Source organism: Etheostoma cragini, chromosome 17 (assembly GCF_013103735.1).
Source record: "Etheostoma cragini isolate CJK2018 chromosome 17, CSU_Ecrag_1.0, whole genome shotgun sequence".
NCBI lineage: Eukaryota > Metazoa > Chordata > Actinopteri > Perciformes > Percidae > Etheostoma > Etheostoma cragini.
The window spans coordinates 18,544,477-18,561,138 of record NC_048423.1 but is presented as its reverse complement, the minus strand read 5'-3'; the positions used below and the strand labels follow the sequence as shown (position 1 = coordinate 18,561,138).

The 16,662-nt window shown below is 41.3% G+C and overlaps 3 protein-coding genes and 1 long non-coding RNA gene across 6 annotated transcripts in view; 2 read left to right on the top strand and 2 right to left on the bottom strand.

The window, feature by feature from the left end:
• The window catches only part of pdlim1 (PDZ and LIM domain 1 (elfin)), a 9,075-nt gene extending 4,181 nt beyond the window's left edge, over positions 1-4,894 (top strand). The window contains exons 5-7 of the mRNA XM_034899218.1: positions 2,170-2,318; positions 2,524-2,641; positions 4,276-4,894. Of these exons, the coding sequence (XP_034755109.1) occupies positions 2,170-2,318; positions 2,524-2,641; positions 4,276-4,462 (454 nt within the window). The 3' untranslated portion in view covers positions 4,463-4,894. The remainder of the gene's footprint in view (positions 1-2,169; positions 2,319-2,523; positions 2,642-4,275) is intronic.
• LOC117960914 overlaps positions 1-9,402 on the bottom strand; it is a 20,798-nt gene extending 11,396 nt beyond the window's left edge. The window contains exons 1-2 of the long non-coding RNA XR_004660263.1: positions 9,389-9,402; positions 3,678-3,680 (exon numbers count right to left, since the gene is read on the bottom strand). This is a non-coding gene — a long non-coding RNA (uncharacterized LOC117960914). The remainder of the gene's footprint in view (positions 1-3,677; positions 3,681-9,388) is intronic.
• On the bottom strand, positions 5,328-6,012 carry neurog3 (neurogenin 3). The gene has a single exon (XM_034899219.1). It carries the CDS (start codon positions 6,001-6,003, stop codon positions 5,347-5,349), a length of 657 nt encoding a protein of 218 aa, XP_034755110.1. The 5' UTR covers positions 6,004-6,012; the 3' UTR covers positions 5,328-5,346.
• Positions 9,403-10,813: 1,411 nt separating the features above from the next.
• Positions 10,814-16,662, top strand: part of sgpl1 (sphingosine-1-phosphate lyase 1) — a 14,698-nt gene continuing 8,849 nt past the window's right edge. Inside the window, exons 1-3 of one of the 3 annotated variants that reach the window (XM_034897640.1) lie at positions 10,814-11,053; positions 15,667-15,832; positions 16,477-16,544. In XM_034897640.1, coding sequence (XP_034753531.1) covers positions 11,042-11,053; positions 15,667-15,832; positions 16,477-16,544 — 246 coding nt within the window. In that variant the 5' untranslated portion in view covers positions 10,814-11,041. Of the gene's footprint in view, positions 11,054-13,932; positions 13,965-14,479; positions 14,674-15,666; positions 15,833-16,476; positions 16,545-16,662 lie in introns of those variants that run through there. The other 2 variants (XM_034897642.1, XM_034897641.1) reach the window with 2 other exon arrangements.

Genomic DNA, 16,662 nt, shown 5'->3' with positions numbered 1-16,662 from the left:
GCGGGCCAAGTTCTCTGGGTGGGCAAAGCAGAGAAAGGGGAAGTAACCTTGCCCCTTGTGACCTCATAAGGAGCCAGATTCTAGATCGTCCCACTTCCGCTTTCATTTTCTCAAAGGCCACGCAGCATACCCAGGGCTTGGTTTTCACCTATCGCCTTTTCTAACCACTGGGGGACCATAGGCAGGCTGGGGGAACTCATGTTAATGTAAAAAAAAAAAAGAAATGTTCATGCCATGGGACCTTTAAATCCGAAAGAGCAGGTTAAGGTTTAACAACATGCTCCACTGCCCTTGACGTTGCTAAATGGGCCATGTCACACACTTCATATTGATGTGTTTTACTTATGTTTCACAGTCCATTTGGTTGAAACGTAATAAAGCTACTACTTTTATTTGTTTATTTAAACAAACGCATAAGCAAACATGCAAAACATTGGTCGAGATGACAATATACAGAAAGGTCCACTACACACCGAAGAAGGCACAGTGCACCCTTTGCACAATCCTTCCTTGCAATCAAATGTTTAGCTACTACTTTTTCTTTTAACATTGAAGCTAGTTTCTACTGTACATACTTTTAAAGACAACATTTTATTCAAAAGCACTATTTTAAATTTTTGATTAAAGAGGTCTAATGTTTAATCCTTAAAGAAAGAATCACAGTGCATCTAAGAATCAATTCTTGTATTGATTGAAACCCCATAGGTCGCTGGTTGGTCTGCTGAAAGAAGCGGCTGCTTAGTGTCTCACTAGTTTGCTCAGCACATAGTGAGCTTGGAAAGGCTGGGGGATACATGTCTCTACAAGTCATGGTAATGTGGGCGTGAGGAGGTGTTCACTCCGCTTTAGTCAGATCATTTTAGAAAATTGTGTCACCTTTAAGAAAATATGACGATTTAGCGCAATATTAAACTATATCACAACATTAAGAAAAACAAAATTCTAGACAATTTTAGACTTGTCTTAGATCTCAGACCTTTTATGTTTTAATCCTAGTGGAAATAAGCAAGAAAGACAGAAGTGCAAAGGTTTTATGATCTCTCTCTGACTTATATAGTCATGCTCTTTACATATCAACATCGGGAATAACGAAAGACAGGGTTTACGGTTTGTCTCTGTCGTGGTGATTTTGTAATCCCACTCTGATAGCAAGGTTGTGACCAAGTTGTCTTACAGTGTTGTCACACTGTTAATGCTCAGAGCACAGCACACAAGAGAGAAGTTGGTTATTAATATGCACGCCGACGGGATGGAAGCTGCCCTCTCTTTTTATACCATGGCTTGGTACTCCCCCCTCTGGACTCTTTCAGTTAGTAGTAGGCCTTTTTTTTATATTCATTTATCAGAATCATTTATGACAAACAGTCATAAATAACTACAAATAACTAATGTCAGGGAAATCTGTTTTTGTTTGGTTTGTTTTTGTAATGCGTTTCTGGCATGTCAGGTTTTTAAATAACCAAATATTCGTATCGTATCGGCCTTAAAAATCGTTTACCGGTCCGTCTCTGCAATTAATCACAATTGTACCGAAATTACAACACGGACTAGTGCAATATCCAAATCACAGGGCAGCTGCAATATTTTGTAAATGGCTAAATATGTGTCTAACCATTCTGAATAAAGTATTGTGGTGCTGCAGAGACGTCCCCGCCTACAAATTGTATCCTACAGACTAAAGAAAACAATCTTTGTTTGGTACAGATTCTCGGAAAAATCACACTTTAATCCATTTTAATTTCTTTCAATGTCAATAATTTTTAATAAGAATAATGAAACAAAAACTATCACTCCCTCCAATATCGTGAATCATATTGCAACATCAGTCAAAATATTCACAATTAGATATCAATATCATGCAGCCCAAGTTAGTAGCTTGCATGCCTTTGTTTTCAAGACAACAGGCTCCCAAGCTAAAGGTCATGATCTTCTGACAACACCCAGGTGGGCCACAGTGCCTTAGTTCAGACAATCAGGCCACGATTGATTAAGTAAAAGGTCACATTGTAAAGGATTCAGCATTATCAAACACAAGAGAAGTTAACATGGTGTTTGATAAAATTCCTTCCAATAAACCTCCAACTTCCCTTACAGTCTAAGAATGGTTTGACATGTCTGCACCTTGTGCCTCCTGCAGACATATTGAAATGTACACACTTGCTTTTGCAGAGCTTCATCCGATCCATCGCAGACAGGCAAGCGGACGCCTGTCGCAGCAGATTCCGAGGTTTACAAGATGCTGCAGGAGAACCAAGAGTCTGATGAGCCTCCTCGGCAGTCAGCTTCATTCAAAGTGCTTCAGGAGATCCTTGAGACAGGTACGGCTTCTGCGTTTTACCCCTAGCCTCTCCTCAAAGAGTAATCAAGCTTTACTCATTTACATCGGATAGCTTTAGGGCACACACTTATCTGTTGCTTTAAATTAGACCAGAGAGCAGATCTCTCAGGGTTGGGTTTTGTTCCAGTTGACCCATTGCTTAATATAACAAAGCGTGTGTGTGTGCGTGTGCTTGTGTTTTGTAGGTGACCCTGATAAACCATCAGGGTTCAGGAGTGTGAGAGCCCCCGCAACTAAGATTGGATCATCAGTGGGAAACACCGAGAAGTTACCTTCCTGTGACAAATGTGGATCCGGGATTGTGTAAGTATTTGAATGATCCCTCTGTACTGTTTTACAGCTTATTATGAGAATCAGCCCAGATCCACTGAAACTCGTCACTAAAAACGTCCACATTGTGACCAAATGTTGTACAAAAATGGCGTTTTTCCATAAATGTTACCCGTTCGACTCGGCCCCGGGGCCCCGTCCTTCTTTATTAATTGCAGATTAGTACGAGCATGGCTGTAGTCGTAGCAGGAAACTGTCGTGACCTAACGCGACACACACAGAACGTCAAAGGTGTGGTGGTTTGGATTTTTGCCATTTCTCTGTTTGCCAGAAGAGAAATTAGGTTCAAAAGAAGCTGGAAGCAGCAAAACAAAAAAGAAAACGCTGGCTAAACTATTTAAACACTGCGGGTTCGTTTAGGACACCCAGACACCCCCTGGTCAGTCGCTAGCAATGATGACGAAGTGATTAGTGATAATTCTCTCCAACCAATCAGTCAATCAAGTTTTCACGTCACCTTTTGGTACTGGCTCAGCTCGCTTGATACCTCCACTGAGGTGGTAATATTAAAAAGTACCTTTTAGCAGGTACCAGGGACTTTTTTATTTATTTTTTATTTTTTTGTAATGGAAAACCAAAACAGGCGAGTTGAGCAGCTACCATGCAGTGGAAAAACACTAAAAGGGCCCCGGAGAGTTGTTGTCCCTGTGCTGGAGTTTGTCTCCATCTTGTGGCTGAATGTGGTTAAGACACAGTCATTGTCCTGTTTCTGCTGTTTTTACCTCAGTGGATTTCTCCCAAAACATATTTAATAAAACTTTTTGGAGTTTGTTTTGGATTCATTATGCCTTAATTTATCTGTAGCTACTTGTGTCAGATGTTTTTCAGCAGAATAATAGAAATTAGGGAATTATGTTCACATAAATCTAGTTTAGATCCACTTAATTGGGGTCCAATTATAGGTCCAGATGCTGTCAATACCCCTTTTTGATTATAGAAAATGTTGTGAAATGTTTTTTTAATATAACAAAACGTGTTACAAGGTACTATCTTGTCTATTTCTGTCTACTGTCTGTAATGTAGGCAGAAAAATGCCAAAACACGTAAGAAATAAGGGCTAATGTTTGTGGACATCCACAGTTTAGTCTTACATTTTCTTCATGGTTTGGACCCTTCCTTCCGAATAAAAGAGATCTTAACACTACAGCATACAGTGGTGTTTGAGACAATAGTGTGCAGTTTGGGGAAGGCCCTTCTCCTGTTTCAAGATGACAATGCTCCCTTGCACAAAGCCAGGTCCATGCAGAAATCAACCCTATCTAGCTCCTTTAGAATAAACTGGAACACCAGCTGCGAGCTAGGCCTGCTCACCCAACATCAGTGGGCGACCTCGTTAATGCTTTGGTGTCTGAATGGGAGTAAATTTCTGCAGCCAGGTGCAGACCTGTTGTGGAAAACCTGCCCAGAAAAGTGGAGGCTGTTATAGCAGCAGATTGATGACTAATGTTCAGCAATCACACATGGGTGTAATGTTCTGGCATCCAAATACGTTTGGATGCCAGAACCGTCAAACCCACCCAAATCATTTAAATCCAGTTAGAAAAGATGTGTCTGGATAACTAGATCATTTTGTGTTAAGTCAAATAAATGTGATGTCTCTTCTTCAGGGGGATGGTGGTAAAGCTGAGGGACAAGTTTCGTCACCCCGAGTGCTACACCTGTACAGACTGCAACATCAACCTGAAACAGAAAGGACATTTCTTTGTGGAGGACCAGATTTATTGTGAGAAGCACGCACGTGAGCGAGTGACCCCGCCTGAGGGCTACGACGTGGTCACCGTCTTCCCCAAGTAGAGCACTTGCTGAGCTCCGCCTCGGACTGCACGCCATTAAATAATCCAAGACGTTACAACACTTAGCTCAGGCTACTTCTAATACTATACAATGGTCTTCTCTCCCATTATGCTTCAGTGCAGTCACTGGTAGGCAGGAGAGTAAAGAACTACATCTCTGAACATGTTGATTTGCACATTGACTTTGGCATCTACTAAAGGATAATCTATGAATACAATGAGATGATGGCAATCATTTTTTCTCTCCCTTTAGAAAAAAACACATTTTTCATTTGAAAGAGCCACTGTGTTTAAGTATTCTATGTTTTCTTTATATGTTCTTTTGAATCATGGATACAATGTTTTTTACACTTACAAATAAATAGACCGACTTTTATGCGGCGAAAAAACATTTGAATACAATTACCAAATAAATATGTTTAGCTTAATCCAATTATCTTGTCTTCTTAAATCATTGATTGTGCTTTAGGATATTTTAGGGAAACTGCTCTGCAAAAATTGCTAGTGCAGCATGGTCATAAATTTGCATTCTAAAACAAAGACATCTCCTCAAATGAAAGCTAGGGCCTACTTTGTACAGTACAGATTTTCTTTTGTGAACTTAAGTGCTTTTTAAAGAATACATTTGCGGCAAAGGTAGAAAACGCTGCTGTACTGTGCTGTATGGGCAGAAGCATGTCACCTTTCTGGCCAATTAGGATGTCACTTAGTGATGTCACTGCAGGGGGTTTTGCCCTGATTGCTGATGGAAAACACCTGCTTCGACACCACTGATCACTATGTGACTGGATGTGCAACATGCAACCATAGAACAGTGCAGCAACACTCTTCTGTTTCATGTGGCCAGCAATTTAGAGTTCCTCATAAAAAGATAGTCATGGAAAGTCAACAGTGCCAACTGTTTTTGCCATAAGTTTCACCACAGAATGACTTGAAATAAAAGGTAACGGGGATAACACTGGATTGATTTTTTGATAAAATCGTACACTTCATTTGCTGAGCGGACGTGTAACAGTCTGTTGGGTCAAAGTCGGCAGACGTCCCATAACCAGACTCTGCAGATGAAACACTTGTTGGGCTGTTCAGATCAGGTGCCACCGGCAGGTATTGTGGCGTGTGTCCCTGTGGGTCGGCCATGCGCAGTGTCTCGGTCAGAGCCCAGATGTAGTTGTGGGCGAAGCGTAGAGTTTCGATCTTGGTCAGCTTGGCGTCCTCGGGCAGCGCCGGCAGGATGCTTCTCAGCGCGTCCAGAGCGGAGTTCAGGTTGTGCATCCGGGAGCGCTCTCTGTCGTTGGCCTTCATTCTGCGCCTGCCCCGCTGCCCAGACTGCTCACATCTGAATTTGTGTTTTAGATTTGTCATTGCGGAAGCTACATCGCCGGTAACAGTCAGTGGTTTTCGAGGCAGCCTTTCATTGGAGTCTTCTGAGGTGTCACCAGCTTCGTTAACGGGGCTGCGAACAGTCCGCGGAAACGCGTTGAGCGGCTCTGCGTCTCTTGATGCGCGCAGGTGATTGGGGGCGCACGGTACTTTAGGAGACATCCTGTGCAAATGAAATATAATTGAAATAGTATAAAAACTCTGATGCATAATCACAATATTTAAGCGCATTTTCATTAATTTGACATGTTTTTGCAACAAGGAATAATGTTTTAAATAGTAATTAAATCATGTCTTCTCTCTAAAGATTCTTCTGAACTCTTTTCAATAAGCCTCTAACATATGTGTATATGTTCCGGTGTGCTGAAATGATTTCACTTATTTCCAATGCAGGGTTTCACCTCTAAATTATTAAAGTGATTAAATAAAGACACGTAAGTGCTATCTAGAAAATAAAAATGGAAAAGACCAAATACCAGATTTTAAAAAGCTTCAGATGGATGGATATATATTTGCACTTACTTGACAGGTGGTGTTTGTATTAAGAGACAGCTAGTCGTCCTTGTGAATCCTCTTGTAGTTGGAGGCAACAGACACTGTATATGTGCAGCTGACAGTGAGGGATGGATGCGCATCTCTGCTACTTTATATGGCCTTTATCTTATCTTTTTGCACGGTGGACGCCTGAATCAACAGCGCCTGTCAAGGGGGCCAATCAGCTTCCAGGCAGCCGTCCTTCACCCTCTCCCCCTTTCTCTCTCATTCTTCAAACTGCTGTATTTCTTTGTGCATTCTTTGTACTTTTCAGTCAAATACATGTGCGTAGTAGAGTGCCATATATGTATGCCAGGTAACAAAGCACGTTTTAAAATCAGGCCATTAAAATCAGGGAGCAGTCAGGACCACTGTTGGTTCTGAGCTGCTTCTTAGGTGATCTTATTGTAACTGTTAATATATACTGTTTATTGTGAAGTAATGACATCCTGTCACGCATCTCAAAGAGCTAGTGCTGGATGTCTATGTAGAAAACACAAGTGGGAGATTTATTATGGGGTTTAGTGAGGACACGCTTGTTTCTAAAAAAACAAATAACGGAGAGATTGTCGTTCAGAACCCAAACTGGATTGCATTTTTAAAAGTTAATTTCACCCAGAGTGCAGGAGCTGGAGAGTTACAAGAATAAAAAGAAAGGTGCTGACATCAACTAAAAATATGTTAAAAATATAAATATATATCTTCTTTTTAAACATAGAATTTATTGATCCACGACCAGGCTTTATAAGAACGACAAGGTACAGTGTTCTGCTTTATTGGAAGCTCTCAATGCCAGTCAGTACTATTTTGACATCAACAATGTCTCTGGGAAGTTAACTGGTTGTCATATCTGTAATGCTGAAATGTTGTGGAATAACTTTAAAGACATTACTATATGTCTCTCCAGATTTGTTTTTGTTAAGCACTAGCGGTGAGTTTGCTTTTGCAAATGTTATCAGATCTCTATCTTTAAGGACACTTGTAATGCCACATTTTACGCACTCAGAATATTGGCACATGCCGTGCAGGGTACATAGTAGTCATGGTAACATGGCAAATTGGCTTCTAAAATCATCTTCAAATGCACCACCGTAGTAAAAACTCATGGACAAATAACAGTAGCTCCGCGACTACTGTCAAATAAATATTTTATTATGAAGTCAGCTGTTGCGTATTTTTGATTCTGCGCATATTACATGACCTGGTGAGCTTTACATAAAATTACTTCAAGCTGCTGCATGTTGGTTCTTACTGTGATCTTGGAAACATTACTTTCATTATCTCTTTGTTAGCTCCGAAAATGTGATCTATTTCAACACATTTGGTATATTTAATAGCACATATATTTGGACAAACATTTGCTTGATGCGTTACAGCGCAAAGCTCAGGTAGTTGGACAAAGACAATTACGCATGGGGCCACCTACGATAGAGTATTTGAGAGGGTGAAACCCGTTGTGTGAACTGATAGTATAAAGGGTCTTGTTGTGTGCCACAGCAATAAAAGCTCGATTTCTTCTGTAATATGAGCCTAGATGTGTGCGCTATGACATCTCCAAAAACATGCCCACTATCGCTACAACTCATGGGCGCATTAGATTTTATAACGTAACTCTGCTTTTAGAAAGTTAAAGATTAGTAAAATGGGTCAACAACACGCAGACACGCTTCAGCTCTGGTGTGGGGGAGAGGGGGAGTGTGGCAGAGCTAAATCATGATTTACAATTGCCAACAAAGGATCACAAAAAGCTCTCCTTAACTTTCTGTCTAAATATGTGTTTTGGGAACAATCTGATAACCATATGCTTTCAATAAACTAGACAAATACACCAGTGAGATACGAGATGGTGCCTTACTGTTATAAAAGACAGGAAAAGTCTAAAGTAAACTGAATATTACCACTTTACAAATAATCATTGATGCCAAATCCATATTCGTATATCATGGACAGGTGTGGGTTTGAAGTTGTCCGTCTCTTTCCTTGATTTTTATCAGTGTGCTGTACTGTCCTGCTTGTTATGCAAAGTGTAGGCAAACATAAGCGCCCAGTTGCTGTGGAAATAACAGATATCGGAGCAGACTTGGTACGAAAAGTGTTTTAACAATATTTAACAATAAACTGAGCCAGCTCCAGAGCAGGTGATACCTGCCCGCTGCTGCTGATTAATACTTCCTCTACTACTTCACTTTACAGTCCCCTTTGCTTATTTATTAAACGAAATCTATTTATTATTATTTTAGCAAACAGAGGTACCAGGTGGGGCTTTATTTTCGTCTTCAGCTTTTTGTTTGAAGGACGTTTTGAGGGGGGCAATCAAAGTCCAACAACTCGCTGACCAGATTGTTGTCATCCCAAACTAGCAGCGAAGCCATTCAATATGCCCCCCTCCTCTTCTTCTTTCTGGCAAAGAGCTGCCGGGAGAGAAAAAAAGAAAAAGGAAACTTCTTCAAGAAAGGAAAAACATCTTAAAAACATTTAATTGCAACCCGGATGCCATATGTACACCTCTTGTGAAACCCCTCAACAATGTGACTGCCTTTTAAAAAGTATGGAGTGCGCCTTTGGAGACTTGTGCGCTTTTGGAGAGGTGCGCGCGTCGTGACCAGAATGACCCCGAAGACACTCTACACAAGAAGTAATTCACTTTTAATGTGCTTTGGAGTTCCCTTTCACAGGCAATGTATTGTATGTCTCACCTCAGCTTTAGAAGACAGTGTACACCAATTACAGTGGAATAGCTGTCCTATGGACACAGTTTGTCTTTTTGTAAAGACTTGAAGCACGAATAGAGCTGTGGCTGCAAGTCGCCCTCTTTCACCCCTAAACTAATGCAGAACGTGTTTTTTTCTTTCTTCTGATAGCTTGTTTACTATGTTAATCCTTGTGTTCATTAGTGGTTCTTTGTGGACAAAAATAATGTTCTACAAATGAGCGAAATCCTCAGAAGACGTGCAACATTAAAGCTACGTTCATTTTTTAAATGTATATATTTTCTAGCCATTGAAGATTAGACTTTTCCATGCAAAGCTCATATTCCAGGAGTATTTTCTCGCAGGGCTTCTGATTTGAAAGTCTCAAGCAAAATCCAATAGTTCTGCGATAAATGGTGTATAATCTGCAGAAATTATTCGATATACCTTATTTCATGTTTTAGTATTGTGCATGGCCAACGAGTAAATCTACCATAACCAAATGTTTGTTTAGCTGACCGGCAAGGATACCTTGTCTGGCACATTTAACAGTAAATGTGGATCTGCTGGATCTGTTGTCATTTTCTCACAACTGTGGTATTAAAATGACTCATGAAATTAACAGCATGCTTAATTGTCCGGGGAACGCAGCCCACTCTGACGTTTGATGGCATTTGCAATTGTATCCCAATCATCTATAATTACTTGGAATAAAGGCCTACATATATTTAAAGAAAATTAGAATATATCTAACAAATACTCTAATTTTGGTCATTTTACAAATGTGCGCATGGAGCACCAACTATTGAGGGCCCCACTGCGGACCCTAACCAACACCTGCCTGTGTAAAGGATAATGATCAACAGCCTGTCCCATGCAGTCACAGCCAACTTACCAGCACCTTAAGCTCACTGACTCAGTTATAGTTTCAGAAATGTTGTTCCATCCACATCACCTCGGGAATGATTATTTGAGTAATACAATAACACCTTTGCAGTTCACCATGGCAATAGTTCTGCAGAATTAATACAAAATTAAAAAAAACGTTCTCCTTTAAAAGAGCAGAATTACCTCAACTATAAAAAAGGCTTTGTATCTGCAGTCCACATCATGTTTTATTTTTACATATATGTATATTTATGTAAAAATAAACTTTTTTGTCTGCACTACCTATACTTTATATATATTTTTTAATATTCTTATCTTTTTACATTTCGTGGGAACACTGTAAAGGGGTTGCTTCACTCTCATTGCACAGGTACTGCACTTGTGTATTATGACAATAAAGGCATTCTATTCTATTCTTTTCGATTCTGTTCTATTGTTGAAGGTGTTGGTGCAGTACCAGGGCTCGGCTGCTGTGAGGCGCTCTTTTCACTCCTGAAAAGAAAAACCTACCATGTCTTTACAAAAAACTATTGGACTACGTACAAAAGACAAAAAAGCATAGTCACAGAGATGGAAATTATTTTGTTTAACTCCTCATAAGTTGGTGTGGATGTTTTCATGTGGAGAAACAAAATGTACAGACAGCCTAACGGAGCTGTTATAAATACACAAACCGAATTCATAAATTTTTTTCATTATTTTTTAAGTCGTGGCTATAACCCATGTGTTATTATTTAGACTAATGCACTGAAATGAGAGTTAGAGTTTACCAAGAGCATTAGAACGCAGCACCAGCTTTTTGCTCCAGTTGTGGGCGTCACAACGGGCGACGTTTCTGTTCAGTAGATCTACAAAGCATGCGGCGTCACACGCACACACGTAACCAAGCCTGACCGCAGCATTGTCAAATCTACCTTAGCTTGGACCGCGCGCAGCTTTGTCAGACTGTTGGTTACTTCCTGAATCAGGGTTAGCTTGCAGCTGTGTTTTATAGTAGCATGTAGATGAGAGCCGGAGACTCAAAGAGGGCTCTTTCCTGAGTAGTAGACACCAACAGGGGACTTTCGGTGAGAGTTTGCCTCGACAACATGGACTACTGGGTAGGTGTCGCTTCACTTTAGTGTGTTTTTCACATTACGTTACATAGAGTGTATGTGTGTGTGTGTGTGTGTGAGTGGTACACGGGGACGGTGGCAGTGCTGCAACAAGACACTTGAAGAGCCGAAGACTTGTTTATCAGTAGTGAAGTGAGCCAATGAGCCGACTTGTTTCTCTCTCAGGGATGCTCTGAGGCCACAAACTGGGTTTGAACGTCCCCCTTGATAACAAAGCCGTACGTTACAGATGTATTGGCTGTTTTAAAGAAACACGTTAACCTACATTGATACTTTGGCTCCTGAAATGGGACACTTCACATAGGATGAGCCACAGTCTGTTTTTCCAGACACCTAAAATGAGACAGTTAAAGAAAGTACACAACTGGGCCTAAACATGACTTCATGTTACGCTTCTATTAGGTCAAAATCTGATTTATTTTTTGATGAGGTGCTGGTAGGAAGGTCTACATTTCCTTCCCATTGTTTATTGTTTGCAGCCCCTGTTTACAATTAGAGATCCGGTTGACCTTAAAGTTGCAGGACGATTTAACAAAGCATTACTCCTATTACCTCCGCCAGGTAATAGGATTGTAAAGATTGCCTTAAAGGAATAGAATCAAGTTTGGTTGATAATAACCATTAGACAGACGAGATTCTACACCAGGGGGCAGATCTTCTGACACACATCTGCTCTCAGTGTAGGATTAACCCCCACACTGTCTTTCACAGAGACTCCTTAGGATAAATGCAAGGAAAAGAAAAGATGTAACTGAAAAAGCTCATTTGGCCTACATGTCAGTGACTCTCATGATAGTCCGGAAGCCATGTGGAGAGTTAAAGAAAACACCACACAGCTGTAATTATTTTCCCCCTAAATGATTTCTGGATCTCTTTTTGACTGAAAGCTATTGTGCTTGCAGTGTGTTTTCCCTTGATGTGTTAAGGAGCCGCCACCTCACACCCAGTACATTTCCATGAGAACATGACCTCCCCTTTGAGACAACAAAAGCTCTCCTAACAGAATAGTCAGATGTTGTATGAGGGGGAGCAAAGGAATGGGCGTCCACTGTTTAACAATGAGTCGGACATTACTGGCACAAGTGACTTTGTGTGAAGTTTGTGTAGGTTTTCCTGAGGGGCAAAGATAACATTTAAGGATTTGGAACAGTGTATATGGACCTGGAGGCAAAAATATAGACAGTGTTGTTGGCTCACTGCTGCCTCAATGTAGGTAGGCACTGCTGTACAGGTGCTAGGTTCAGATCGCTCCGGACAGGGCCTGTGTGAGGTTTGCATGTTCTCCCTGTGTTCGTGTGGGTTTCCTCTGGGTGCTCCGGTTTCCTCCATAAAGACAAGCCTGCCACTGCCCTTGACGTACGTACCAGCATTACAACTAGAGTTGGTTCCCTGTGGCTGGCCAGTGCTCCGAAATAATTAGGATAGGTTAAATTCCTTGTATATGTAAAATGTACTTGACCAAATAAAGAATAAATTACAAATATATATATAAAAAAAAATCCCCTTCTCACCCCTTGGGGGGTGGTATGTGTCATCCTCAAGCTCGGGTCCTCTACCAGAGGCCTGCGAGTTTGAGGGTTCTGCGCAGTATCTTAGCTGTTCCTAGGTGTGCACTCCTCTGGACCCAGACCTCTGATTTTTTACCTGGAATCTGCTGTAGCCGCTCTCCCAGTTTGGGGGTCACAGCCCACAAGTGCTCCCATTACCACTGGCACCACTGTTGCTCTTACTTTCCACATCTTTTCTAGCTCCTCTTTCAGCCTTTGGTATTTCTCAAGCTTCTCGTGTTCCTTCTTCTTGATGTTGCTGTCACTTGGGATCTATCACCACGCCTTCTTCTGCTGTTTGTCAATCAACACGATGTCTGGTTGGTTAGCCATCACCAGTTTGTCAGTCTGGATCTTGAAGTCCCACAGGATCTTAGCTCAGTCATTCTTGACTACCTTAGGAGGTGTCTTCCATTTTGACCTAGGGACTTCCAGCCCATACTCGTGGCAGATGTTCCTGTACACTATGACAGCTACCTGGTTATGGCGTTCCATGTACGCACTTCCTGCCTGCATCTTACACCCTGCTGTTATGTGCTGTACTGCCTCAGGGGCATCCTTGCACAGTCTGCACCTGGGGTCTTGCCTGGTGTGGTAGACCCCAGCCTCTATTGATCTTGTACTGAGTGGCTGTTTTGTGCTGCCATGATTAGTGCCCCTGTGCTGTCCTTCAGTCCAGCCTTTTCCAGCCACTGGTAGGATTTCTTTATATCAGCCACTTCTTCTTTTGTCTGTGGTACACGCCGTCCTTGTCCTCACCTTCGGGTTTCTGCTGCCTGAGGTATTCACTGAGTCCTTCATCTTTGGGGGCCATCTTTCAGATGTACTCCTGGATCGTCGTTGTTTCATCCTGGACAGTTGTCTTGAAACTCGCTAGCTCTCGGCCTCTCTCGCTACGCTTGGGGTACAGTCTCAGGGTCCTGGATTTGGGATGAAACCCTCCCTGCATTGTGAGGAGCTTTCTCGTCTTGATGTTAGTAGCCTCTATCTCCTCCTTTGGCCAGTTTATTATATATATATATATATATATATATATATATATATATATATATATATATACACACACACACATACATACATACATACATACATGTGTTGGATAACAGAGTTCTGTATCTTAAGAGACAGACTGTCCTTTAGCACTGACGTTAGATAATACGGTTTAATCTTTTCTTTATGACAAGATGATGGGCTTTGCACTTGTACTCTACCTTCGTATGACGAGTGACGAATCAAGTCAAGCCTCACAGTCAACACATGTTTATGGCTTATTTTCCGTTGCTACCCACCCGGTTCTATGCAGCTGATCCGGCCAAACCTGTATAAGAACATGTTATCCAAACAGGCAGGTATGGCAGCTGTAGTCTGGGCAGCGGGGCAGACAGACAACCCTCCATTCACGACTCATTCACTAAAAACAACTTGATATTTTCATCACAAAACTCTTAATGTATGCCTTTTCAATTACACAATTACAGTGTTTCAGTTGCACAAGGGAACTTGCTTCATTTGCACTATTATGCAGACTGGGATTACTTAAAATGTTTTCTTTTGAACCTTAAACCTTTCTCCCTCTGATTGTGGCTGAGGTGAAGAAACAAGTGTCCTCGTTATCAAACTGCCTGCTGTTGTGTCATAAAAACACCACTGAAGAGAGATAATGGAAAGATAATCTTGCTGCCCTTATGAAATAGCATTCATGGGACAGTTACTTTGGTATTGTGCTGTGATTTAGTTTGACCTTCTTGTGTTGCATTCACATACAGATTGAAAACACATATCTCAGCATGTATTGGTGAACTAAATGTACAAAATATCATTTATAGTTCTGTCTATTTGAAGACAAACCTTTTGCCGTGTGTGAACGTGATTGCTGATCAGCTGGCCGGAGATGTTTTGCCTGTTTGGGTGCTGGGAGGAGTCTGGTGATAGTCGTCCAGGCAGCTGAGAGAGTTCTCTCACTCTCACCTGGAGAACGGAGAGACAACTCTCTTTACTGCTGACAGTATTGGTGTGAGAGGGAAACTTAATTCTGTAGGCCTGACGATGTCGCCTGATGTAAGTACTTGGATTTGTGATAAATAACACTGAATACTAGCGTGGCGTCGTTAATAAAAGAAATATACCGCTTTTCTAAACACTCAAAGAAGCTTTACAGTTTTGGTTAACCAACAAACAAAAGGTACGTAGACATGACAGACAAAAAAGAAAAGGAAGACACACAGGTGCGTGGATAAGCACAGGTAAAGCAGGAGAGTTGGGCAAAGGAAAACTGGGAAGGTCTGTTAACAGGAAAAGCAAGTTGGAAGAGGTGAGTTTTGAGGGCCTGTCTGAATGATGGTAGGGTGCTTGACTGTTTGATGTGGTCGGGGGGGCGTTCCAGAGGGTGGATCTGTCTCCCCAGGTCCGGAGCTTAGTTGTAATACTAATACAAGGATTGTCTTGATATGCCAGAGCTGTGTTATCGAATTATAATTACTTACATCTTTTACTTCAACAGCTTGTGAAAGTATGTGCTAGCACTCCGGCAAGTTGCTTTGAAAAATGTGATTCTTGCCTTCAAAATTAATTCTTTCCTAAAAGTGAGCTTTTGGAGTATTTTTCGGTTTCATGTTGTATTTGTATTTAAATTCAAGACAAAACGGTAGTTTTTTTTTAGCCGTGTAGCATTTATGGAGATGTCATACAGCCAGACTGAATGAAAAATTGCACATCAAGATTTAGAGTTTGACTGTCTGTATTTTATGAGATAATATGTTGTAGTATTATTATAATGTAATGTATGTATTTCTGTGCATAGATACATAGGTACTTGTGAAATGCAGGTACACCAATCGTGCATCTGGTCTTAAAAAACGATTACCTCATTTTAAAAATAAAATGGTGTCAAATGTGACGATAACTTTCGTCAACACAAAGTATTCCAAGCTCACTTCCTCATATTCTAATAGACGAACAGAGATTTTTAACAGGTGTTTTTGCACTAGTGATGCAAGGTTCTTTTGTTCTTCATTCAAAGCAACCTTAACATATTGTCATCTCTGTGTCCAGAGTGCCTTGCAGGTGTACAAGGAGATGGTCCTTCTGTACCTGGAGGATGGCCGACGGCTGGTCAACTCACAATGCGTGGACCTGGAGCCGTGGCAGATCATCGGAGCGACAGTCATCACCACGCTAAGCTCAGTCTGGATCAAAGGCTTCCTCTTCCAGCAAGAAAGTAATATTTCACACGTGATGCGTACAAAACCGGGAAACATAACACATGAAACTAAGATTCTAGAGGCCATGGTCACAAAGCTTTTGAGTCAATGCCCCTATTAGACGAGTTTGACAGCATGTGAGTTTAGATGCCATACTTTAATTTGCAGGCATATTCTCTGAACCGTTAACAACTGGTTCACTGCCGGTCCACTCTGTGGTAACTCAGAATGTGGTCCAAACAATTAAGTCAATAGCTTTTTGATGAAAACTTTTTTTTAGTTAAAGTTCCTTTGTTACGGTGCAGATAGTATCTTCTAGTTCAGTTGTTCTCTAGTATGTTTGACTGAGGAAATGCCATCAATCAACAAGACTTTCTAGATCTGCTATCAGTCAATCAGTGATTGAATTCCTCTGCAGCAAGGTCGGCTCCGCCCATCCCACTTCAGGTCTTAAAGAGTGAAAGTTAAGGCTTCTTGAAGGAAACTGCACGTCTACAGTGCTCCCAGGGTTGGAATGAAATGCTTTGTGAATGTGGCTCCAATTTTCAAAGATCACGTCTTGGCTTGACGCGTGATTATAGGTCATAGTCAGCTGTTTGTTTGAGGGTAAATGTGTGCCAGCCTGTCACCACAACTGCTGCCTTGTGTTTTTGGCTAATAGGTCTCCCATCCCGAATTAAGAAGCTGTGCTTTCGACTCATCAGAAAAATACCCTTTGTTGGCGCAACAGTAAGTATCAGTGGTAAATGGGTTCCTTCTTTTTCCAGCAGATGTGCACTGACTCTGTTGTCTGAGACACTTATGAGTCACTCTTGGATGACTGAGTACAGCATGCGGGTGGGGGTGT